Genomic DNA, 27,825 nt, shown 5'->3' on the forward strand with positions numbered 1-27,825 from the left:
ATGTTGCTGTAAATACTGTGTACTTGCTGTCAGTCTTAAGATTGATAGAATTTGGTTTTATACATCTTTTTTCACTTTACATATAGTGGTTTATATGTATGTTATGAGCTGTAATGTAAGCATTTTCATAGTATTTACAGACAAGATTTGTCTTCTCAAATCATGCAAACTCACTACAGACAGTTCAACCACAGCTGTCTGTTAATACAAAACAAATATTATAAAAATGTGTGCATCAGTGGTGAGGCTCAAACATGTTTTGGGAGCAGATTTATTACAGATAGAAGATCTGTGAAGGATGTCGACGATGTTAAGTCCTACCTTGACACTTTGTACTTTGCTCAGCTCAATAGGAATATCATCCAGCTCATCTTTCTGAAGGGTGGAGACAAAGTCAGATGATTAAACATTAAACCAGACTAGAATACGAATGGCAGCTTCAGATGGAGAATTGCATAAATGTTTGGTAATGCAGAAAACAATATTTTGTATTTTATTCTTTTTTAATGTTTGGAGACAGTGAACATAATATATACATGTATATAAAAATGTATATTTTTCAGAGCTAAATAAATGTGATTTTTGTTTAAAGCCAGTCAAAAGACTGCACAAAGGAACACTTCTTGAGCCCCATTAAAGAGCGCTTTGTGCTTTTCAAGCTTATGAATGTTTCTCAAAATGTCAGATGCGGCCTCAGTTGTACTTTCTATCACAGTACTGTGTTAGTGTTGTTTCCAGCACGTTCAACCTCACAGCAAACCATTTACAGGACGAACAATTACACTTCATTGTTCTGCCCTTTCTCCGGGGCAGGAAATGAAATCCTCCAGCCCTGCAGCTCATCGCATTTTTTTCCCCACCAAGTATGATTCTGCATGTGTGTGTTCACAAGTGTGGGGAGATGTGTTGTGTGTGTGTGTATTGCACCGCAGCCTTGTCTTTTTTTACCCCACAGTTATTTATGTGGTTGTAACCACATAACCAGAGCTAGCTGCAAGACTCATGGCAACTGTCCACATCCTTTCTGTGGTGTGTGTGTGTGTGTGTGTTTCTATGTGTGTGTGTGTTTGTTGAAAAGCATTTAATTGGAGTAGACGTTCACAGTTTTAACTGCCGGCTGACTGTGCTGAGGGTCTGATTGTTGTTCACCGCAGTGGATTCATGCACTCATTCAAATGGACATTTGATTGATTTTAGCCATATGGAGGTCATCTGAGCCATCTTTACATATGTAGAGATATTGTCTCAAAATACTTAAAATAAAGTGTATTAACTCACTTATTTATTCTTTCACTTCATCTGACAGCTTGTATTTGGGAGGTCATGGTTCTGGTCTAAACCCAAAGAACTGAAAATCTTCTGGATTGGGGGAAAATACTCAAAGTCTCCAGAGAGATTAATGGATTTGTGTCTGGATTTGTTCAGACAGCAACATTGTTTGTATTTGTATTATTATAACGTTATAGCGCTTTATCATTCATATTTACTTATTGCCATTGACATCATAATAGTACAACTACACTTGGCGGCTGAACTGAACCGTCAAACAAATCCTATGATCATTTTCACAATGGGTCCCATGCGAGAACATCTTTGTATTCTTATCCTAAAACTCTTTTTTTCTCTGAACAACAAGCTGTCTTGTTGTAAATCACTCGTTGCAGCCGGATGAAGGCCACAAATGTTCTTCAATCACTCATACGTCCCTCTTAAGAGTGAATCTGTTGGTATGAGTGGGTCTTGTATGATGCCCAATGTCTGTGTTTTCTTTTTGTGTCTCTTCTGCTCTGATTTTGAGACAAATCAAATCACCCTGTGAATGCTTCTCAGAGCATGCAAACGCACCAGAACTAAACAGCAAACATTGAATGATAAGTTTCACTGACAAAAATAAAACTTGATATATTCACTATAATGGATTACCTGACTCAAGCTAGATGGAAACCAATGGCTGTTTGGAAGGTTTTGAGCAACAATTACAAATGATACCTTTACATGATGCACAACAGGATGGATCAAAATTTTCTTCAGAAAAAGGCTCCAAAGAATGACAAAAAGTAAAGTGGATGAGGTATATACATGCTTGTGCTCTAGCTAATATCCACATATCCCAGCAGCTACTGTATCATAATGGTGTTGATAGCATGTTGGCACACTGAATACCTCACTCATCCTCATATTATCATGGTCTCTGTCTATCTCTAGCTCTCTCAAACTGAAGTCCAGGCCTCTGTCTGGTCCCAATTAAAGAGAGCATACAGTGTTCAGTGCAGGGAATGCTGGGGCTCAGCAACAACCTACAGTATAGAGAAAATAGGTCTTCATCTTGTTAGCATATTTGATCCACTTGGTGTATGCTCATGGGTATAGATGCAATAACCTGAGTACCAGACGATGATGCGTCTCAGCTTTGTGTGGATTTGGGGGATGTTTTAAACCTCTCAGTGTATCAAAGCTGCTCCAGCGTTCAATGTGGAGGAAATATCACTTTTTTTTGTTGTTGTTCTTAATCTCACCTCCCATTTGGGAATAAGTCTTTCACAACAATCCAACCACCTCTTGTACATGCTGACAAAGATAAACTGAGCTGCGAGAACAAAGACACAGAACCTTTCCAATTTGTGGCTTTTGCAAACGAGAGGAATCCATTACCATCTGGATAGGAGCACAAAGACTATTGTTTGGAGTAAAAAAGACCCTACTTCTGAATATTCCCCCTGTTTCCAGATAGTCCTCCTCTTTGACGGAGGAATTCAGCACTGGAGCGTAGCTTCTCGCTAGACTTTGGGAGCCAATTGTATAAACATGGCACCGTTTAAAGACCCCCTTGGCTGTGAAAATTATTTTAATTAAATTTAAATTTTCCACTTGTGCAGATGATTGCCATAAACCAGCATATAAAAATGGACGCAATCACTCAAATGTGCAGACACACACACACACACATACACACACAGGTGAAATAAAACCTCAAAATAAATCAGATTTTCTCATGAACCGAGCCGAGAGAAAATGTTTTACTTTCAACAGCTGGATGAAATCAAACTCGACCTTATTTTTTAGTAAACTTTTGGAGACCTCTGACCTCAGCGCATTATTGGTCATGCTGCATTTGCTTCATGTTTTTGATTGTGTCAGCTTTTCCTTTGCACAATAATTCTCTCAGTGAACTGAGACCTTACAGTAAGTCAATAGCAAACACAGGGAAGTTCAAGGAAAAAGAGTGTTGTTGCAAACCCAGAGGGAAATCTCCTCACCTTCGCTCAAGCTTTCTTTCACTCACACGTACTGTACAAGGCACTATCCTCTTCTCTGTGTTTGCTACTTGTGCGTAATGATATCTGCTTTGAGTTATAGTGGGTGAGAGTGACTCATGTTGTTGCGGCATCATGCTTTGGCCTTGGGAGTCCCCCAAGAGTCCTTACTGGGGCCGAGGTTTGTTAAGAGTCGGATTCACAGAATGCTCCTGAGGGACGGCTGAGCTTATCACGAGATGGGATTTCCACTGTTTCATATAGTTTCATCATGAATCAAATGACATAGAACAGAGAAACATTAATGAAGATTTTCGAGAGTGAGTGAGCGAGAGTCCGGGAATAAGTGTGAGTGCATCTACAGTGTATCTCGGAGTCGTTGCGTGTTGTGTAACTGTGTGTTTATGCATGATTGTGTGTGAGGAGGCTTCATTTTCATCAGCTACGTACTGATTTGCCTCTACGGAAGAGTAGCTGGTTTCCTGCCAGAGTGAAGTAGCGGGTTTTCCAGCGCTTGATGAACTTCCAGCGGACCTGCTTCTCCTTCAGCTTCCCCTCAATCAGAGGCTGCCCCTCCTGGTTCACAACTAGAGGGCCACACAAAGAGAGAAAAAAAACAAAGAAGACAGAGAACATGTGTATTAGTGCTTCTCGGATGTTTTTGCCCCTTTAGTTTACATTATTGCTGACCGCGCATGGATTGATCTGAAAAGCGGATGACGATGCGTTCATGAGCTGTGGGAGGCTCTGACCTCTAAGACATTTGGCTGACATTCGACTGTTGAACTGCGTCGTCCTCATGAGCTATGTTGACAGAAAAACAGACCCAAATGACTAATATAATATAATTCTTTTTCACAGAATTAAGTGTGTTGAACAAATTACGCAGCGTGTTTGGCAGCTGACCACACATGCTGTTCACTGTGATGAATTACACATTTTCTTACCATACAGAAATGAATGAACAACCAATGCCCACCTGCAAGGTATGATGCATTCAAAGATCTAAAGGTTTGGACAATGTTTTGGCAGTAATGTGAAGTGTTTATGATAAAAGGTATTATCCTTTAAGCTAGAAACACTCTGAAAACATCAAGAGTAAATGTTCAGTGAATGCACCAAATGTAGAGAACCCTTCAGATCCCCCTGGTTAAAAAAGCTGCCTCTGTCATGTTACCGCATATTCTATAAATACATTAAGATAACATTTAAGGCATCTAAAGCACAGCACAGCCTGCCTGCTGATCTGACACTTTCTGACATTGATTTAAAACCGACCAGTTTAGTGTTCTCGTAAAGTTATTCTGTATCCTGAAGTCCTGCTCTGTTCTCCTTTTTCTTTATTTCTGCTTCTTTAGTTCTCTGTTTTATTGCTTTATAACCCTAAAGCACTTTGAACTGCAGTTGCATGAAATGGTTTGATACAAACAAACTTATCCAGCCTCCCAGTCAACATCATTGGGTTGTCCATATTAAATCAACAAAAGCATTTTGTCTCACTCGTGTGTGTGTGTGTTCTCTCAGATAAAGGAGAACACAGAGTCTGGACCCGTCTGATTAGAAACATTCACCCACAACTCAACTCTGTTCAGAGTTGGATCAAGGACCTTTTTGAGTGAGTGTATGTGATTTCATGCATCAATGTGTTTTTTTGCTTGAATATTAATGTATCTATTACACAAACCAAATTTTAAATCATCACAGATTCATTTTCCATCTGTGTGCATTGAGCCGGTGCACGCTTGTGTGTGTATGAATCTGTACTGTGTGTGTGAGAAACTGTGACCCTGCAGGCAAAAACCCCAGCGACGTTCTGGCTGGTTCAGGTTTGGTGCCAGTAAAAACAGGACTTCGGATGCTGACCATCAAACAGAGCCACTCTTTGTATCCACAGCGATGAGTAAAGAAGACAAGAGATTGTTGGAGTCTGATCAGAGTGTGTTTGAATGTGTGGGCATGCTGCAAAGATGATTCACAGAGAGGCCCGACGCCATGCAGGAAAAACCTTTGAAGGTCATTAAAACCCCAATTCAGAAGAGAAGAAAAAAGAGAAGCGAGGAGGAGATGTTTTTCTCTGACCGTTGGTCAGACAAAGTATTTATTATTTCAGGCTTTTGGAACTTTTTATAAGCATTTATCAGTGTGTTTCACACTTTATCGACTAAATGATGAACAGATGAGTCAAAAAATCTGGTATATCAATTGATAATCACAATAATCCTAAAGTGCAGCCCTGAACATTATACAACAGACAACAGGGGCTGTAACAGAAAGAGTCATTTCTGTAGAGTCAGTTCACCTAAATTAAAAATGATATATTTTCTCATATACTTCTTGTAGTATCTAGCCATAGTTTTGGTTTGTTCAGGTTTTGAGATATCTCAGATATCTCAGAGATTGGTAAGATTGGTAAGCAGGCAAACAAAATCACATTTACCTTAATCATACTGGATTGGAGGCAGAAATCTCTGAGGCCAATGTCTCTCTCAATGTCTCTAGAGGTGAGTGAGAACCTCTGTTTTTTGTCATTTGGGTGAATAGAAACTTTAATTTCAGAGAAAAATGATTGGTTTCTTATGTGTGTATGACTGGAGGGTACAGTGTGGAAATGTTTTGTGTTTGTAGGTTTTCTTCTACATTTGACTAATCATTCACTGTGATGCTGACAAGCATTCATGAGTAAAACATTTGCATTCTTTCTAAATGATCAGTCAGCGTGTGTGTGTGAACATTCAGACTTCCTGTCAGCCTGTTTAGACAGGAGTGCTGCTTATATACAACTGGACACACTCCCGACACTGTGGGGTGCCAGCTTGTCTGCATCATCTAACAAATATGACAGTTTCTTGGGTGCAGAAATAAACTTGTCTGATGCATAAATCATTGTTCCTTGTACCTTCTCTTTGCTTTGATGTAGACACCTGGAAAATGATACCTGTATTTGTTGTCAGCCCCAGGCAGGTACTGCAGTTCACAACCTCTTGTCCGAGACACACTGATGTCAAACAATGAGGCGAGGACGTAAAAAAAACGCATGTAGCACATAATGAGTCACTAACAGATACTGAAGATGTCTGCTAAGGTAATCAGAATGAGCATCACTTGGGTCCCCAGTTTGTTTCTATTGGATTCACATTTTTCTGTCCGCATGTGGTGAAGATACACAAAACACGATATCATTTCTAAATCTGAATCTAAAAAGGCCTCTCTGCCAGTGACTCTACAACTACATTTGCAGCTTCGCGGGAGTGACAGAATTTCATAACTGTGACAGGAGTCAAAACTCCAACCCCCAAACTATTATCAGAAACAGCTGTCCCTCCAAACAAATCTAATTTCACCCTGTCCAAATCTGAAAATACCTCCATCCCTCATGCTTGTATTTGTCATTCTGTTTGCCTTCATTATGCATGAGTGCGTGTGTGTAATAGTTGGTGGTTTATTGTTTGGAGTTTTTGGCTGTAGGAGGAAAACAGTGAGATGAGGTGTGAGGAGAATGTGACCCTTCGTTTTAGGAAAAAATGTGGCTGTAAACAAATGGTCTGCCCCTCTCCCGTGTTAAATGTCAAGTTTTCCTTTTGAGTGACAGTATTTCATAACTGGAAAAAAAAAGCCAAGTCACCAGCAAGGAAAAACATGCTTCTTGTATATGTATATGTATATGTATATCTTTGCAAAGACATGTTTTAGGATAGAAAAAAGTAGTCAAGAGCTGTATTCACAAAACAGCCGAAGGCTAAAAGTAGCTCCTAACTGGTTGAGTTAGTCCTAATTTTAAGACTCCTAAGCTTTTGGTCTACAGTTGGGGCAGTGAGGTTGCAGATTGCAATCAACTGAATACCTCTCGGCCTCCCCTTCCAAGCGTGCAGGAGAACCTACGGTGGCCACAAAACTCACAAAAACCGTGAAGGGTTGTTTAGTTTGTCCGTTCTGGGCTACTGTAGAAACATGGTGGTGCAACATGGCGGGCTCCGTGGAAGAGGACCTGCTCCCTATGTAAATATAAAGGGCTCATTCTAAGGTAACGAAAACACAACTATTTTTTATTTCAGGTGATTATACACTAATGAAAACATACTTATGAATATTATATTCCATCTTCCTAGCATGACAGATAACGTAACTAATTTGACATTTTATACATTAGACAAGCAAGCGAGCAAAGTTCATTTATATAGCACCTTTCACAAACAACCAAGACAAGACCAACCAGACAACCAAGAATAAAGTTAAAAATAAATGAATTAAAACAGGTCATAAAAACATCAGATATTAAAGTCATAAAACCTCCAAATAGAATGAAAGAATCTAGCTCAAAAGCTGTCTGCAGTTCATTTCAAAAGAGTGTAAAACCTGAATGTAGTCCTGCCAAGATGATATATATAAGGTTAAATAACTATTAAACTGTAGTTACAAGATTTAAATGAGGGAAGAGACGTAACTCGGAAGCTTTGACAGCAGAGCTTTATAAATATCATAAAATGATTGTCTCTGGTATTCACTTACATGTTTCTCTATTACAGAAATATCTAACAGCCCCCGTGAGAAGTTCTTAAATCATCTCAGCAAATTTCTGTAACCTGTGAAACTCCATCTGTGGTAATAACTCTCACTTAAAGAGTGTGTCTTTAGTCAAGGAATCTCCTGAATTTGCAACATAAGTCAATTCCTGGAGGTGAGAATTCCTGTCCATCTGATGGATGGAGGGATGACGGACAGTCCTGTTTGGGGTTTTCCATCTTTTTGCAAACAGAGGATCTGTCTTCCAGACATGTGTGAATTTGTGTGCCGGTACACATGTAGAAACACGAGGGAGAGAGTTTAAAATGCATTTCTTAAAAATGTGTGTAGGCTTGTGGGTGTCAACAATCCTCTTTTCTTTTGTTTCTGGTGGTTACACACACTCAGAAACACATTGTTCCTGATATCTCTGTGGTGATTAGGTGATGTTACGTGTTGCAGCCATCGGAAGTTAAAATATTCATCAACAACGGAAAAACCGAAAGAGTTGAACCCGCGTACCTTACCTATAGTACATGTACAAACACACACACAACTCTGCTCATTACCGCTCACTTCAAAGACATTCCAGTAGTTAAACTTAAGAGTACATCATAAAGCATCGTGAACTTGCAGTAACCACTGGCTCCACTTTGGCCCCCAAAACGAAAAACACCTTTTACTCTCTCCTTTACTATTAAAACATGAGACCAGTTTATTGCACATGTGTGTGTAACCTCTGTAGTAATCACAGCAAGCCACTCAGGCCAATTCAACACGTTTTTTGGTATTCTAAAGCAATATAAAACATTATTAATGGCACCCAGTAATGTGAACAGCATGCGTGCATGGTAAGTATGTGAAATGTGCTGCGTTTATTTATGATGAGAGAAAAAAAAAACAACGACTGGGTCACCTAAAACTGAAATGTTCCAAATCCAGATTGCACTGGTCTGAAGTCAAGCGGTTATGCTTGTTGTGAGAGGACATGAGTAAGCCCTGCTATTTACTGTAACCTGACCCAGTATACTGGATGTAGCTCAACAGCTTTCATTTGAACAAGTTTCCATGTTTCCAGTTTCCAGTATAACACACTGTACTGCCTGTTTGTTTATGGACATTTTCATTTTGGTTAAAGACACATTCACATGTTTCACATCTTCATAAACCCTTAAAAACGTTCATGTTATTCAACTATTTGAATGTGTGAATACTCTAATACTCTCTGGCATGGAGACAAGCACTGTGGTCAGATTATTAACTGACTAAAAGTGCTTATGTGTAGATTTTTTTTCTATGTCAAAACTGAGAACACTTTTCCTGTAAATCCCTACAAGTTACAAAGAAGTTGCCTCCCATTTTGTTTGACAAGTGCGTGTACCGCAAAATAAAAATGGTTCCAATTTTTTTGGACTCATAATCAATTCAGTACAGTTTCTGCAAAATCCCACTTATTGGCTCGTAACATAAAATGCAGGGCTTAAACCGTCAGAGGCGACCGAATGTGTTATTGATTTACCCCCCTAAGTCACAGGGATGCAACTAAAATGCTTTAGTTCAAACAATGATATGCATTATAGTAATATTACTAAGAAAATGTGTTTTCTATAATCAAAATGTCTTACATACACTGAGTCTAATATTTTAAAACAACAAAGACTTTTAGCTGAATTCAACACTACAGTATCATGATATATATATATATTTTGTTATGTATTATGAAGCGCCTGTTTCTCTCAGTTATGTAGGTGACTGTCGACAGCTGACTAATGATCAGATAATGTTGGTTCAGGCCACTGAGTTCATGTCATCAGTCTCAGGTGTGAATGACATGAAAATGTCAGGCCTGAGGGGGTAAAGGTCACAGAGGGGTAACTTATTTAACATAGTCTGCTGTTTAAATACAATGCAGGACAGATATACTGTCAAAATTCTGGGAAGTTTAAATATATTTAGAGGACAGTTCAAATTTTGTTTGTTTTCTTTTCCTTCTGTCTTCAGGACATGGACAGTCTCCTGATCCAGCTGGAGGAGGTTCGTTTCTTTGAACTGTTTGGCTACAGTGAGGAAGAGGGCGGCTGGCTCTGCTTCATGTTTAACAACCCCGAGAAGGCCAAAGGTAAACACACACACACACACACACACACACACACATCAGGACTACTGTTAAAGGCACAGACTGCTAAGTAGCATTAATTAAGTCCTTATTTCTCTATTTTCACAGATCAAAATATTTCATACACGCTCAAGTACACAAGAATACCAGTATTGTATATTCACACACCCACAGTCACGTTAACACATTCTAAATGTTATTTCATCAAGTTTTGATAGTCAGTTGCCTCTGAAAGTGTAAATTTAAATAAAAACTCTCTTCATTGGCTACATTGGCTGTGTTTGTGTATTTCTGCATTCTAAGCAGTCTGTTTTAACAGGTTTAATGATTCAGCTCTACTGTTACAGGAGGAGTGTCTGAAGCTGGGTTTCCATCTAAGTTCTCTATGAATTTCCAGAATATCAGCAAGAGAAAGTTTGAATTAATGTGCATGTCCATCCACTACTGTTTTGCAAATATTTGGAGTAATATTAAGTCATATGCTTCATGTATGTCATGATGTATGTATGTCTAAATCTGTTTCCACTGCACTTTGTTGCATTTTGCTTTTATAAGTATGCCAACTTTTCCACCACAGCCAAATGTAAAAACCTTCTTGCAATATTTCACGATTTTTTTTTAATCTGTCAGCATTTGCTCTCAGTTTTTATGCACAAATTGGGTTAAAACATGTGGATGGAAACACACATTGAGACTGAAAAAAAACATGAAAGGAAAAAAAAATGGAACGTGAACAAATTTGATACAAATACACTGACCACTTGTAAGAGGATCACACAGGCTGCTTGTTAGCAGATGCTGTTATTTTGGTTAAAGAATCTACTTCTGGTGCTTAAGGTTATACCAAACATGTAACTAAAGAACAGACATGCAGAGCAGCAGGGCCATCCAAGGCCACAAGGACACAAATGCTTTGGCATACACATGTATCCACATGCACACACACTTCCAATCAAACAGTCCCAGAGGAAAAGTACTACTATTCCTTTTCTAAAACCCCTGTAATGAAGAGAGACTGAATCTGAAGGGTAATCATTGGATCGTTGCAGTCATTCAGCTGGCTCACTGATTAGTTTGTTGTGAGAAGCAGAGCTGGAAGAATCGCTTTCATTTGGCTTTTGTACCATTTGGATCGTCTGATTTGTGTGTCTGTGTGTGTGTGTGTGTGTGTTGACTTCTGAGTATGCGTTTGTTTGTGTATTAGAAGAAATGGGTGATGATGACACAATGACATGGAAGAAAAAAGAGAAAATAGGATGTCATGGGGTGAACCCAGCTTCAGTCTAAATGAACCACATGAATATTCGTTCCACTTCAATGTATGAAGATCATTCATTTAAATAGAGACACTAAATCATCTTATATCCTGAATACTGATTACTGTAGAACTAATTCCAAGTGAATTAGACTCTCTAGTGTTATTCTAAGCGTTTGCTGTGCTTGAAACTATAGATAGGCGTTCAGTAGCCAACCAGGCCAGACAACACCAGGTTATATGTTGGAGATTTTGTTTTCTGACTCCCTAAAGCTAGTTATACAACCTATCTAACACCGTAATATAATGTCATATTGTCATATTGGTTTCCATATGGAGTGAGTATTGCTTGTGTTTTGGTTGCTTTTGGACACGTTCGAAGGTGGAGCGGAAAGCCTGCCATCTTAGAAAGTTGCACTCTGTTGTAGACATAAAAAGTAAGTTTTCACTTGCTTTCACACCTCAATTTGCTTTTATCTAAATGTATCATGTTAGGCCATATTCATTTAATGTTGACTATTGAACTGTCTTACAATATTAAAGTCTAACTCTGCTCAAAAATGTGTTTTGCTTATTGTTGCTTCAACTTAGCAAATTTTAGACATATTAGAAACTTTGGAAGCAGCCAAGATATTTATGCATGCTATGATTCTTTCCCATATGTCTTATTGCATCACATGTTGGGAGCAGGCTGGAGAAACAGCCATAAAACCTCTTGAGTCCTTATACAAACAAAGTCTAAAAACTCTGGACATAAAGCCAATGCATTTCCATCACTGTAGGGTACTAGAGAAATACAATTTACTGAGCTTTGACAATTTTAGATTATTCTCAAATTTGTGCCTAGTTTATAAAATTTTAAATGGTTTGGTCCTTCCTCCACTATGTGACTTTGTGTATACTCACTCAGTAAGTTCTATTAGATCCTCCAGAATATCCTCTATACAAGATTGTACCATTTCGTCGCACTGCATTTGGGCAGTCAGCTTTCTCTGTGAAAGCTTTAACTCAGTGGAATGCCCAACCTGATGATATGAAGAGCTGCAGCTCCATCAGTACATTCAAAACCAAATTGAAAAATCTGCTAAAAACTACTCAGCTCTGTAACCACTGACTCTAAATTCCATCTCATGGTCTTCTCATGAACGCAAATAATCTTGCTTTTAATTTGACAAGCTTACATTATGAATTTCTAGTTGACATTGTGAGAGTATGTGATGTGCTGTTGTGTGTAGCTTTGTATTTTGTGTTATGTGTCCTGTGTGTTTTTTGCTTTGTACTGTTGTTATTGTGCTGTTATATGTTTTAATTGTGACCTGCTGAAGGGACTGCAGATGAAAATGAGCTATAAGCTAACTCTGGTACAGTACATCAATGGTAACATTTATGTTTAACACTGTACATGGTCCCAATAAATACAATACATACTTGAATGTTTAAGCTTCACTGTGCAGAACGATGTACTTTTTGACACTAAAAATAAATACAATACAATATGTTCATATCCACACACACTGTGCAAATAATTTCTCAAATAATTATAATTGGTGAGTTTAATAGTTTATCTTTATTTAGTATTCTAGTCCTTGGGTATAATTATTAGATAAAACCTGCTAGATTCTGATGCACTTATCATCTGTGATCAAAACCTTTCTCCCTCCAAAGCACAGACACTAAAGTTTAACTGCATGCCCCTTGCCTGTTTCCTTCCACCGGCAAACAACTTCCTGCCTCTGGCTTTAACTTGCTGAGAAATACCAGCTACCATCAAACAGCAGAGCCTGAAACCAACATGTTCCTGTATGGGATGGTGGTTTAAAGCTACTTATTAAGGACACTTCACTTTCGTTCTCTTTCTCTGAAGCCAGTCCCTCTCATTTTACCTTTTGTCCCTCCCTCTACTCCTTCTCCATATTTCTTCATCAGAACAAAACATCTGCCATACACTGCTCTCTTCTACCTCTCATATAAATAATAACTGCTTCCATGTGAGACTGACAGAGAGATACGCGCAGATTTAAAGCCTGTTTCCCAAACTCCCTGCCACTATATGCTCTCCTAAGGCTACTCTGTCATGATTTGTAGATGCTGTAAATTTACTGTCCTATCACTCACGTACAAACACTTTGGCTTTCTGTGTTGCTCGGAGAGGAAAACCAAGTGAGAATAGACAGACGACAAGTGAGAGGTGCCTAACAGTGTAAATCAAACCTGAGCAGGAGAGTCTGAGTAGAGAGGAGCCACTGAGACAGGTGAATGGAAAAGCTGAATTAATCTACTTTCTCATGTGGTTCAAACATTGTTTTTTTTTTTACTACAATGTGCGCACATTTTATGTAGTTTCAGTCTCCAGAGTGCAAAGCGTTAGAGTAGAGTGACGAGAGGCAGGAAACACATACACATTAAAAAAATACTTTAAAAATAACATATAAATAAAGCCAGGAAGGTCTGCTCAATGGGAACACACACACACACACACACACATACACACATACACACACACTTATCTAAATGTGATTGGGTCACTATTCACTATTCTATAAATCTGACCTCATCAGGACAAAGTGCCCATCAAAGGGGGTCGCTGGTCCAAAGTAAACTAATCAGAAATGAGTCATGATGGCAGTGACTTACTGATTACAACGAGCCTTCATAATGACACTAAAATCAGACAGGCAGCTATTAAATAAGTGTTGCTCTGTTTTCCTTGAATGTTCTGGGAAAAGATTATTTCCCTTCAAGGTATTTGGAGTGAAAACATCCCTTGGTGCTCTGCATTGGTTTTACCGTCAGACCTCAGGGGAACATGACTCTGCCCATGAGAAATGACTGAAAATAAGAGAAAAATTCTTCTGAAATCACATTTTATTGGTTCATTGCTCTGTTTAGAGGAGACCCATTTCATTATTATTTTAATGCAATACTAAACCACTTATCATGGTTATGTGTAATTGAGCTTGTGTTTAAGAGTGAGTGTGTGTGTGTGTGTGTGTTTACCTGTGGCCTTCTCAGGGTTGTTACACATGAAGCAGAGCCAGCCTCCCTCTTCCTCACTGAAGCCAAACAGGTCAAAGAAACGAACCTCCTCCAGCTGGATCTGGAGACTGTCCATGTCCTGAAGACAGAAGGAAAAGAAAAGAAACAAAGTTTGAACTGTCCTCTAAATATATTTAAACTTCCAAGTAGGGATGCAACAGATTGCGTCGGAGCTTTAATTGACAGTTGGCAGGCTACCAGTGTTGCTCCATATGAAACAGAGACAAAGTAAACAAACTGCTGTAGCTACAAGTTACATCAGTTACAACAGTGTGTCACTAACAGGGATTTTAAAGAGCATTAACAAAACGAGCATCTAACAGGTCCAAAGAGACATTTGCAGGTATGTTAACATGCTGCAGCTGAGCAGCACAAGACGTGTGTTCATGTTTGTAAGTTAGATAAGAAAGAGACTTCAGCAGGGACGATAATGCGGGTTGTTGTTCAGAGTTTGTATCAGGATGCTGGCAGGCTCAGTGTGACCATCTGCTCTGCCTATGAGAGAGCGCCACGCTATTGCTTTATGCAAGAATTTAATTTGTTGTATTGAAATAAGGTCTTCAGCTACATAGCTGGATGATGGAACAGTATTTAATCGAAATGTATAAACTAGGAGGAGCCTTCATGAAACCAAAGAATTTAAAATATATTCTTTTTATTGCTTTCTATTGATTTACAGAGCAGACATGTATGCTTTAGTAGAGAAGGAAATTGAATTTCAGTTGGACTTTAAGGAGAAAAAAGAAAGCCTGCCTGTAGAAATCACACACAATGAAGTGACTCAATTCTAAGATTTCCTAAAAAGCTTGACAATCCAGTTATGGACTGCTACATTCTGAGGATATCATTCAACTGTGCATCTGTGTGTGTGAATATGACCTAAGTCACTTTCAGGGACACACACCAGACTTAAGACAAGTTCATTCGGGATGGCTTATGCAATAGAGGTCAAAAGCTGTGTCCCCAATTGGTAAAATGAAGATTTTTGGGTCAGTGGTTAAGGTTAGGCCAGTAGTAGTTAGGCCAGTAGTAGTTATGGTTAGGGTAAGTCTCCAGGAAATGAATGTAAGTCTATGTAAATACCCCAAAGGTGACTTAAGTAAACCTGTGTGTATGTGTGTGTGTGTGTGTGTGTGTGTGTGCCCGTGTGTGTGTGCCCGTGTGTGTGTGTGTCAAAATAGAAAGTAATGGAATTCCAAGACCCCCATTAGAAATCCCTGAAGACCCCCTGCACATGGCAAAAGTTATACTTCACTCTAAATACACACAAACACACTTCCAGTGACACTTGCACCCTTGAGATAATACATATTTATCTTAGGCTGGTTTTAGAGAAAAAGGGGAACATTTAAGGAGATGATGGATTACTATCATCAGTCTTCATGACGAAGAAACAGTCTTGTCCTGTATCCATATTTTCACTTTAAAAACATATATTTCTGTCTCTGTGTCTTCATATTGTAATTGCAGTTTTGCAGTTTAGCTTAATCTCTCCAATATGAATTCACAGTTTTAATATCCTGACCACCTATCTAGCAGAATACTCCGCCTCATCATTTCTCTGAACTATGACCTTGTTGAAGTCCTTTCACATTTTCTGATGATCCATTTTTTGAGAGAGAATAACATTTCTTTACTGGAGCAAAGCTATATTTACACGAAACGCCCAGAGGGATTTGAAAGAGAGTAAGAAAAACAGGTAGCTATAATGGCTGAGCTACTAGTGTGCTTGACCTTTTGACCTGTGCCCCCTCAGTCCTTGATGTTAATGAGCAAGGATGTAAATGTGAAAGCTGTTTTTTTTTAAGTATGTATGTTCATTTGGAGAACCGAAACACTTCACACACACACACACACACACACACACACACACACACACACACACACACACACACACACACACACACACACATACACACACAGACACACACAGCGCTGACCAAGAGCAAGCGCACATTTGATTGAAAGAGTGGAGTTGCATCTGGATTCATCCATACATCAGCGGCTTCTTTGTGTTGTTGGAACTTAAATAATTGAGGTGAAAGGGCTTTGCCTGCGGATACAGATAAACCAGGACCATGTGTGGCTGAGAGAGCCGGGCCATCTGTGGGTTTAAACGAACATTAATATTCTGAAACGGTACAGGGGGCCGAGGTATTCTGGTCTTTAGGAGACACATGTTGCAAGAGAGTGAAAAAGTTGATGTGGACAAAATGGTGATAATGTGAGAGAGACTTAAGAGTTTGATTCAGGACACTACTTGAAGGTAATGCTACATAGATGATGGCTCTTAGAGTCAAATTGTGCTCGGAAAAACTGCCAATATTACTATTTGAGGACAACTTTTTGGAAGAGTTCCTCTTTGACTAATTCTGGACTTTACTTTATTTCATTCCAGCAAGTTTTGGCTTTCAGAGACAATAAAAACAGGCTTTCTCTGGATTAGACAATCCAATTCATACTGAAATAAATGCCAAGTAACTAAAATAGCTTGTTTACTAATGACAAAGCAAGGCTGACATGAATCATGTATTTTCTAGGTCAAAACCTAGTACATGGCTGGACCAACTGTGCATGGTCAATGCATGAAATTGTGTTAATTTGTTACAGGGATATTCAGTGGTAGTGTCTATAATGTGAAGTCCTGGATATTAAATGTTCATCTTCAATTTTCTGTAGTGGTCCCAGTAATATTTGCTGGTAAAGTGTTCTGAAGTAGCATATCACATGACAGGGTTAAGCTACATTTGAGTAAAAAAAAAAGGTTCTAAATGCAGCTGCAAGAACAATACTTTCCACTCATATCTTGATTGATTTGAAAGAGAATGGATTTACTTCTCATTATAACTAATTATTATAACTCCCCCTGCTCTTTCATCTCTTTCACTCTGCAGATTTCTGTCATTTTTCACTATGTATTGAGGGTTTTGTCAGTGATGGTTATTCTTGGTGCTTTAACTCCCTCATGCCTCTATGCAGCTTTTTTCTGCCTCTTTCCTGGTTAAAGAGGCTGCGGTGGAAAATGTAAATCAAAGTTCGGACAGCATTTTAGGTGCAAATTCATGAGGCTGATCTCTGCCCGGTTACTCAGTCAAATCAAGTGCACCTGCAGAGCAGCTGCCCCAAACTAACCTGATATAACAGCCACATGAATCTCATGTTTTACCTGCAAGACTTGTATTTTAATGCTGTTGTTCATCGTTTGTGATGTGAAAACGTCAGAGAAATAAAAAGCTTGTGTCCTGGTTTTAGTTCAGTTATAAAATCCAAATGCACTGCTGAGCTTCTCTCCTGCCGGCTGCTGACAGCGCTGTCAGCTGGAGAGTCGATCACATTGGAGTTTAGCCAACTTTGCTGCATTTAACACCGGAGCTGAGAGCATCAGAGCTCGGAGCAGGAAACAGTCACTCTGTGTTGCTGCTGTCCTCCCCCTTCCATCATCTTGCACTGATTCATTTTTAAAGAGCAACGGCCAATGGAGAAACTCCAACACAGCCGGCTGAACCAATGGGGAAACTTCATCACTCACTCAGGCACTCAGTCACTCACTCACAGACAACCACGGATATAGGGCTGGCCCCCGCTGTTGTGGTCCAGCCAGAAAGCAACAAGCAAAGAAAAGACAGAAGCAGAAAGGTGATGAAAGATGGACTGTGAGTCAGAAATCGAGCAATAATGTGAGAAAAAGCGAAGAAAGCTGTGACTTCTAGGCCCAAATTTGCTGGATAACACAATGACAAAAGAATCATTAACAAAGAAAAATGAGGAAGATAGCGAATATGCACACTAGCTTCCTGAGTCTTAAACTACAGTGCGTGTGCCAGGTTAACGATAATGTAATGCACAGCTGACAGGCCGTAATGCAAAGGGTAAATGATTGCTATAGAGTACGAATGACCTTTTAGGGAAAAGATACACTGTGTGAGTGACAAATTTGCAGCTGGGCAACAGGCTGATGTGAACAAACACAACCCCATATTTGATTCATCAGGGACAGAGAGGTGGATTCAATAAGAGATGAAGAAACAATGGCTGGATTATGTGAGCCTGAATATAATACCTCTATCCTCATGTAACCCCCTTTACCCCCTCAATGTACCCCCTCTTTCCTCATTGTATTGCTGTTTTTAGATCATAATTATAATTTGATCAAGATGCAAGATTGTAACGGCACATGACTGACTATGGCTGCTGGCAGGATAAAACTGCGATGATGGTGAGCTGTGCTGAATCTGCAAAATATGTCCTTTTTAGCAGTGTGTAGTAGTCCTTTTTTAAAATTAATTCTCATATCCAATTTCTTATGACTTATTTAATCGAAATAAGAGGACATTTTCCTCAACAGTGAGATAATTCCAGTAGCTTTCCATGTAGTCTCACTTTTATTTGCATTTTTTTGTTAAAATGTTGGGACAAATGTTTCAAGAATTAGTACAGAAATAGATAAAAGTCCGCAGTTATTCCGCATTTAGAAAAGGATGCAAACTCAGTTAGCAGCAGGCAGAGTTAGCATCAGGTCGCAGCCTGAATGGATCTCATATTCTTACGTATTAACATTTTGGCTTTCACTGCTGTCATCTTTTAAGAGGTCACAGTAACTTAAGTTGCGAATAATAACATTAATTATTGCTAACAGCTGTACTAACTGTGTAATTAAACTTAGCAAGCTAGCTGACTAGCATGGTAGATAGAAGATCAAAAATGGACTTTAACTCAATTGGTGTTTGTATCAGTGTCATTCATGATAATTTTGATAAAATAATCAATTTGGTTGCACATTCAAATGCACTTTCTTAGTAAGTGATGGGGGCCAAAGTCCCTCTTTTTGTTACTATACTTCCACTGCAGCCTCACAGGGAAACTGTCTGAGGAAACACAAAGAGGGATTTTGATGCTAAAATGAATGAAGCAACACCTGCAAGCTAGTTCAGGCAGCCTAACTCGAGTTGCTGTTCCACTTACATGCCATACTCTCCTCACTGTAACATATATCTTAACATATTTGCTGAGTATATTTTTACTAATCTTATACTTTTAGTAGTTAAGCTTGTTTAAATCATTTATTCTGCAAGTGCACTGTTTTTGGTCTGGGAAAAATGGGATCTCGTTTCAATCTATGCAAGTACTGAGAAAAAAATCTTGAATCTTGAATATCCAGCCCCCCATAATGTAAATTAAATTGTCAGATAGACCCATATAATTCTTAGGCCACTAAATGGTAAATAATCTTAGCTCATAAGTAGCTGTGTTTTGTTTTTTCACATTTTAAACAATGATCTGTCAACTGATTAAATAACTTCAGTTTTAAGTTTAAGGAGTGAAATCCTAAATTCAGTTAGACTACATGCTAGTTTTGTTTGTGAGGTTATATAAGATAATTTAAACTTAAAATTCTGAGGAGAGCAGAGGAAAGCTTTGTGGAGCTTTTTGGTCTCTTAACGGAGGGGAGGTAGTACAGTGGGAGGCGAAGACATGAAGAAAAGGAGAGGGGAGTAGAGGCCGAGAAAGGGGAATGGATGAGAAGTTGGAGTGTTGGAAAGGGGAGTGCAGGAGAGATGGATGAAGGCAATAAACAAGAAACAGGCTATATTTCAGTCTCTCTTCAGTGTCATCTTTAGGTCTTTCTGGACATAAACGTACGAGAAAGGCCCTGATATAATAAGACAAACATAGATCCTTTAAAACTTCTGCTTTCTTCCCATCTTGCCCCTTTCTCTCTTTTCTTCAGCCCAACATTTTTTATCTAATCTCACCCTCAGCTCTTTCTTAAGCTTTATCCTATCTCTCGGTGTTCAGCCTCCTCTTCCTCCACCAAACTTTATCTCCACCACAGTTGTGTCAACAAATGCTCTCACGCTGGACACAGAAGGGAAAAAAGGTAAAACAATAATTGTTAAGTATCTCTTCCTTCTCAGGCTTCCACTTTGCTCAGCATCCCTTCATATCTCATGCCATGTCTTTTCCTCTTTCTCTTCCTCTATTTATTGACCACATCCTCTTTTCTAAGAAAATAGCGTCTCTTATTTTATTCTACCTCTTTACAATCTTCCACTGTTTTTCTTTCCCTCTCCTCCACCAATTCAGTGGTCATTTTCTTGTGGCGTGTTCATGTCTTCCTCCTTATTCAATGTGATTTTCTCTCCTAAATCTACCTTGAATTGTTTTTTTTTTATTTTCACCTCTTTATTCTCCTGAAAATTAAAAGTAGTTAAAAACATAATTAACATATCTTGCTCTCATGATACTGTGTAACTTGACATTTTCCCTCTAGCTGTCTCCACTTCAAAACTCTCTTTTTCTTGCTCAACCTTCTTTTTTGATTGTATCTCATTGTACAACCATCCTCTTTCCTTTCCTCTCCACTTTTCTTTTTGTCTCATCTCTAATTCTGTCTGCTCTTTTTGTAATTTCCTGCCTTACACCTGCCACCACAAGCACAATAATAGTAATATTTGATATCCCCCTATCAGCTGTAACTACAGATATGGTTCTTTCAATTTTCATTTTCCCGCCATCTACAGTATAATGGTCATTGTGTCCCTTTCCTCTCAGTCCCCCTGCCACCACTCTTTTCCTTTCCTTTTTTAAAATGTCATCTCTAACTGTGGTTTCTCTCCAGTCTTGGATTAAAGTTACCAAAACTGCATTGGACTGAAAAAAAGGGCAACGTCTGTCCTCTCTTCCCTTTATTATCATTTCTGGTCTGTGAATTTTGTGCTTTGGTGTCATGTTATGCTCTACTTATCTATTAAAATAATACTTTCAAACATCTAATATGATTCCTATAACTTTTTTGCAACCATTAACATTTTTGATAATGTATCGTGAAGGTCATATTCATAGTGTTCAGTTCAGTTTGTTTGATCATATAACCATGGCATCAGCAGGATGTAATTTTTTTTCATCCATTATTTACCATGACAATTTACACACAATTTGCACTTTCATTTAGCAGATGCTTTTATCCAAAGCAATGTACATCTGACAGTTGATACAACACAAGCAAGGATCTAGTCAGAAGAGAATAACGCGAGTAAGTGCCATAAAGCTAAGTTCAAGTCTGACAGGAGGTGCCAACAGGCAGATCACAGAGGCAATGCATAGAGTGCATAGAGGCAGATTTTTAGTTTTTTTTTCAGTTCATCAAGTGTGGAGGTGTTTGCGAAAGAGATGGGTCTTTAGTCTTTTCTCAAAGATTGAGAGGGATTCTGCGGATCAAACAGAGTTAGGTAACTCATTCCACCACCGGGGAACTGCAGAAAAGAAGAGTCTGTTGTTGTGGTGGTACCAGGCATCTTTCATTGGCAGAGCGTAGTGAGCAGGAGGGAGTGTAGACCTGAATGAGGGAGTTCAGGTAGACAGGAGCTGTTTTAGTTGCTGTTTTGTAAGAGAGGGAGTGTCAGGGGTTTGAATTTGATGCTGGTAGCAACTGGGAGCCAGTGGAGGGATATGAACAAGGGGGTGACGTGCTGTTTTGGGCTGGTTGAAGACCAGCCGTGCCGCCGCGTTCTGAATCATCTGCAGAGATTTGAACGTACATGCGAGGAGGCCTACCGGTAAGGAGTTTCAGTGGTCAATGCGTGATAATACAAGAGCCTGTACCAGGAGTTGTGCTGCACGCTCAGACAGGTAGGGTATGATCTTCCTGATGTTGTACAGGGCAAACCACCACGATGGAGCAATTGAGGCAACATGAACCTTAAAGGTTAGTTGGTCATCAATCACGACACCCAAGAGAGCTCAGAGAACTGGTTACTGATGGCAGAAACCTTATCAGTGTAGAACGAGGCGGAGGAGGAGGCGGATTGAGGAGTGAGTTAAAAGCACTCTTGACCTTTGTCATGTTGGCTATTTGCCTGATTAATATCTGGTTGGGCTGAAACCTTGCCTTTTTTCAATCAAATAACATTTTGGGATATTTAATCCAGGAAACAGATATTGTCTACTTTTTTGCATTTTCTCCAATATTTCCCATTTTTTCCATAATGTCCTCTTCTCTCTTTCCTCAATCTCTACTTTGCTTTCTTCTCCCATCTATCGATAAAATTATGATAAACACAATCATAGTGCAACTTTCCAATTTCCTCATGAAGCTTATCAAAGATGTATCTTTATCTCAAATCTGCTCTTATCCTCCATATCTCCTTCTCATTCTTCTAGCCCTTACCTCCTTCCATCTGTCCCATCTCTCACACCAGCTTTCTATTATCTCAGTGTCATAAAACTACTAAACTGAGTTGTCAGAGGCCGTACATAAGTCACTCTTAAATCTCAGAAGCCTCATAAAGCCCTATAGTCTCTCTTTAAATCTCCCTGTCAGTACAGATATAATTGGTAACCTTTTCTGTCTCATATATGTAATAGCTTTCCTCCCTTACATCTCTGCTCTCCTTGCCATCCACTACATGTGTTTCTGATTGGGCGACAGTGACGGGAGTGAAGCTGTCGGTCTAACAGAGAGGAAAAGACAGCAAAGCAAAGAGGAAATGCAGTGCATATGGGTGGAGGGAAAAGGTTGTGACCTTCTTCTTCCCTCTCCCCTGTTAGAGCTCATCTTTTTTCAGAGGTTTTTCTTGGTGCTTCCTGAAAATAAGACTCAGTTTTAGACAGACTCAATTTAAAGCAAAAAGGGACATTAAAGTCTATCATTCTGTTATTCTATACCTCTGTTTTTTGTATGTCTGTTGTATCCATGTTCAATTACAAATTCCATTGGGCCACATTATAAAACCAGGAAATGCAGATGGGCCAGACATTTTCAGCAGCCTATTTAAAAATCTTTTTTTAAGCTTTTGATAATGGTAAAAAAAACAAAAAAACAAAACGCAAATGAATGTAGTAAAAAATACAATATTTAAATCTCGCAAGAATTTAGTTGTTGCAGGAAGACAGTTAAATAATCAGCTAAATATTAAGCCATGACTTTGAAAAACTTTTAGATAACACTAAGCTATGCTTTCTGTACCTCAACATAACAAACTCTTCCCACCACTCCTCTCTCCAACTCTCACATTTCCACCTCTGTCAACAATTCAAATCTCGCAAGATTTCAGAGCAAGACCTCTCCTTGAGTGGGACTTGATTAGACACAATATCAAACAGACCGGATCAAGCAAAAGGTAAAGAAAAACGTGTTATTTCTCTCTATGATCCTTTCCATAATGTTGTCAGACACTTAAAACAATCTGAGCCCGTCAGTGGCAAAAACAAGTACTTTTAGTGGCCATACATTGACAGGGTGTAATTGAGTTGGGTGGGTGTATGTGGTTTGTCCAAGTGGTGTTGCCGTGCCTAGCTGTCTTAGATGGCGGACCTGCTTGCGCGAGTCACATCCCTGGTTGACTCAGATCCTGTAGTGACAGGCAGAATATGTTTCTCATGCTGGTTTTGTTTCCTGACTGCTCACAGATTTTAGACCAGGGCCGCAGTTTTGTAACTATTTAGGCTACACAATAACATTGCTATTAACAAATTAAAAAAAACAACAACTACAATTAAGGTATTATCAACCAGGAACCAGGAGGTTGCTTTTGGTCCGGATATGGCCCGTGGGCCACCAATTGAATAGGCGGGCCATGGATTGTATGGACGCCATCTTTTCAGGATGGGGTGTTGCCTTTCACGTTCTGGAAACACGCCCCACTACCTGGGACAGAAGCGAATGCTAGCTTACTGTAAACACTGAGCGCTGCACACTTGGGCTACTGTTAGTGTCCTTAGCTAAATTGTGCTAACCAGACAGGTATCATAGTCAAGCAACATTAAGTTACCGAAATATTGCAACAATAGTCCAACTCAGTGCGAGCCCCACACCCAGGGAGGGCAGCAGGTGAGCCGACTGTCAATCACAGTTGTCAATCAGCGTCCACACGGCAGACATCGAAGCTATTATAAGTCTTCAAATCTCATTAACAGAACAACAATTTCCAAAATGACCACCAGCACATTTATTAGAAGATCTGAATTTAGTGTTTGAGACCATAATTACTCATTGATAAAAATGATTGACTTTACCCTTTTTAAGCCAAATGACCAAACATCACAGATCCACATTAAATACAGTATTTATGTTCTGCTACAGGGCCGTGCAGAGACCTTTAGAGGGGCAGGTGCTCAACGTTAAAAGGGCCACATGGAACAAGATTTTAAAACACCATACACCAACATAAATTACAGCATAACTTGTTGAATTATAGCAACCCATAGTCAAACAGAATGTAGCATGAAATCTTACAACAAACCGCATCATGCTATATCATTGTCCCCCACCCAATGAAATCAGAGGGGGACAATGATTCACTCTCTATTTTGTGTGTGTGTGTGTGTGTGTGTGTGTGTGTGTGTGTGCGTGTGCGTGTGTGTGTGTGTTCTGCTGGCACCTATTAAACATCACAGAGCCAAAGGCAACATTCTCTGCAGGCTGGACGAGGCACACTGAGAGCTGAGAACCATAATGGCCACAGTATAGACCATAAACTGTGAGGACTGTTATTGTAAGCGTAAATGGATGGCAGGATTAGCCCAAGGCTTCCAGTATTTTTGTCTGAAAGACGCAGTTTATAATTGTCTGAATGGCATATAAAACAATTTGTTTTCAAAAACAAAAACCCCTGAGTGGTGAAAAGGCTGCTCCTTTAAACATTAAACATTTAGCATATACATATTGTTTCAGAGTTCAAAAGTAGTGCAAGAGACAGTTAGACAAAACCACCCGTCTTATCTTAAAGGAAACCGCACAAGTTAAGCACAAGCAGCACATGGCTGTCATTTCATAATTTATTTTAATTTAGATCTTTGTTTCTGCAAAAGTATGAAGACAGCTCCAAGCAACACAGTAGAAAAATATTTATAAATCCTTGGACACCATGTGTTGTATTTAAGAACATGTTTTGGCTGAAAGACCTTGTTGGATGTTGGATTTTTAATTGTTCTAAAATGGAGATGTCACTGAATAAAAACTCAACTTTGTATGATTCTTTAATATACATTTTCCCCAACCAAAATGAGAACAAAATGAATTGTGATTATTTGCCTCTTAATTTTTTTTCTGATATATGCTGTACTTTTCTGCTACTTCCATTTCTATTCAGCACATCTTCAAGGTTTAAAATAATAAGAAACATCCACTGAGCTGGGATGTGTCATTTTCAGTTGTTTCCAAACATGATTTTTGTCAGGAACGGGAAAATAATCTGCCAAGTATTTAAATATTTACATTGAGATTTAGTTTTTTTTTTCTTTTTTTGCTGACGTCAGCCTATGTCAACCTTTTAACAGCTTAAGAAAACATCATGTTAATGGAGTTGTTGTGTAGTGTTAGTATCTGTATTAAAAGCTCTGCAAGTCCTTTTATAGTAGTTTCAATCTTGTCTTGCTGTGCTTTGACTTTTGTTAGTGGGAATGTCCTTTAGTTTACATTTGGCAAACAGATTGTGCCTTTAAAATATTTACAGAACAATTATTCATCTAGAGACAGCTGTAAGTTCCTTACCAGTTTTCCTGCTTTGAATATGTTCATGTCTCTCCATCACCTGATATCTGGGCTGCCTCCACGTGTTTCTCTTTCCTCCTTAAAGCTTTTCTTTCAATCTTGAATCAGTTCTTTACTTTCTTTTTGTTTTTCTTTCAACAGCATTACATCCTGCAATTCTTCCTCACTTCTGTCTCCTCTCTCCTGATTCCTTCACTCAGTCTGGAAATGTAAAAGTCCTTCTTCCTTTATAAAATCTGACAGAGCATGAAACAGATCTTTAACTTGTATGGTGTTCATTACAGAACTTGTGGACAAACAACAAACAGTGGTAATACATCAGCAGTCGAGCTTATGAGCTATCAAAACTATCAAGCTAACGTTACATTAACATTACTCTAAAGTAAAGCAGCAACATAATCTGGGCGGTTGAAACGACACTGTAATTAACACAACATATTAATTTGTGAGGTTTAGAGGTAATGATAGGTAGATTTTGTTAAATGTGGACAGAGCTAGGCTAGCTGTTACCTCATTTCCAGTCTTGATATTAAGCTAAGCTAACCAGCTGCTTGCAGTAGCTTTATATTCAGTGTACAGACGTGAGAGTGGTATCAATCTTCTCATCTAACTCTCAGCAAGAAAGCAAATATGTTCAAATATTTCCAAAATATCAAACTATTGCTTTAAGATAATAGTTTTCCCATTTGTGCCAGTTGAGAGCAACAGGAAGTGAACTTTACTGGTAACTGAGCACATAAATCACAGCTTTTACTGGAGACTGATACAATAAAGATAGCAAAGGCAGATGTTTACGACCACGTTTGAACAGTTAAGCGTCACACAGCATGAGTCACTCTGTGTACATGTTAGAGAGGAAACGATACATCTCTACATGCACGAGTGTAGGACTGTGTATGTGAGGTGTTTATGAATAACTGGAGCTGAGTATGTTTAAGCTCCATATGGTAACCATAGCTGGTCCATCTCATTGCCGCCACAACACACATCCAGAGAAAGACAAACGACAGCTGTATTTTCTTTGTGAGTCTAATTATTTCCGAGGGACCACTTAGCTTGTCACATTATGAAGGGACGTCACGAGGAACGTCACCTACACCCACATACTTCCAAAAACAGACACTGAAATCACACACAACGATTTTTGTCCCCTTTCGCCAGGCTTTCTCTCTGTAACTTAATCTTGCTTACACACACAGCGATGGAGCAGTCAGGGTAAGCGGAGGCCTTGTATATAAAAGTGTCCATTTAGTGTATTCCATATTAAAACAAAGTGTTTGTTGAACTTTCACACTTTCCTATCTTGGAGTTTCCCTCTACCGATGACTTCAGCCCTTCTACTGGAGACAGCTAGCGCCTAGAAAGAAGCAGCATGCAACCACAAACACATATACACACTGTGGTCCAGTACCTTCCTGTGTGGGGTGATGTGTTGTGTCATAGCCATGGGGAAGCTGTGAGCTCCTTTCAGCTGAGTCTTCTCCCAAAGAGAAGCCAGTCTCTGGACACACTCGTCTCTGGAGCAAAGAGGGACACTGGACTTACTCTGGTCGAGAGGGAGAGAAGATAAAAGAACAGGGAAACAAAGAAAATTAACACAAAACAGAGATATGGTTGGGTTATGGCCAAGGAAGGAGAAAACAAAGTTGGACAACAAAGCTAGCATTGTTTGCAGTTTTACATTTGAACAGATGCATGTACTTTTTGCATTCCAGGATAGTCCTCAACTGTAAAGATCTTTGGATATTCCCAAATATAACAAGGGGAATTTCAGAATCAGAAACATATTTCATGTGCAATGTCATATGACTACAGTAAACACAATTCAAGTAGCTTCTAAATATGTCAGCACCACATTCAAACTGAGCTTCTGGAAGATAAAACTGTCATTTTATATCATTATTTCTTAAAATTCAAAAGATGTTTTGAGTATTTTAATGAGTTCAGGATGCTCATAGATGCTTGTGCAATTACATGTTTTGTGATTTACAGGTGAATATTTGGTGCACCTGTAGATGCAGCAGCATGATGTGTATCCAAACATGAGGCTGTCGACTGGTCAGGTTGAAACAGGACTTGGCGTACAGGCAGTAGTGGCCCTTCAGAGGACAGGAGAACGACAGCTTAGCCACACAGCCTCGATTAGAATCTGTTTCACAGAGAGCAAAAGTGG

The 27,825-nt window shown here is 39.1% G+C and overlaps 1 protein-coding gene across 1 annotated transcript in view; it reads right to left on the reverse strand.

The window, feature by feature from the left end:
* Positions 1–27,825, reverse strand: part of veph1 (ventricular zone expressed PH domain-containing 1) — a 96,046-nt gene that overhangs the window by 4,121 nt on the left and 64,100 nt on the right. Inside the window, exons 10-14 of the mRNA XM_067594415.1 lie at positions 27,662–27,801; positions 27,064–27,198; positions 14,123–14,240; positions 3,705–3,841; positions 322–375 (exon numbers count right to left, since the gene is read on the reverse strand). Of these exons, the coding sequence (XP_067450516.1) occupies positions 322–375; positions 3,705–3,841; positions 14,123–14,240; positions 27,064–27,198; positions 27,662–27,801 (584 nt within the window). The remainder of the gene's footprint in view (positions 1–321; positions 376–3,704; positions 3,842–14,122; positions 14,241–27,063; positions 27,199–27,661; positions 27,802–27,825) is intronic.

Source organism: Thunnus thynnus, chromosome 7 (assembly GCF_963924715.1).
Source record: "Thunnus thynnus chromosome 7, fThuThy2.1, whole genome shotgun sequence".
Lineage (NCBI taxonomy): Eukaryota > Metazoa > Chordata > Actinopteri > Scombriformes > Scombridae > Thunnus > Thunnus thynnus.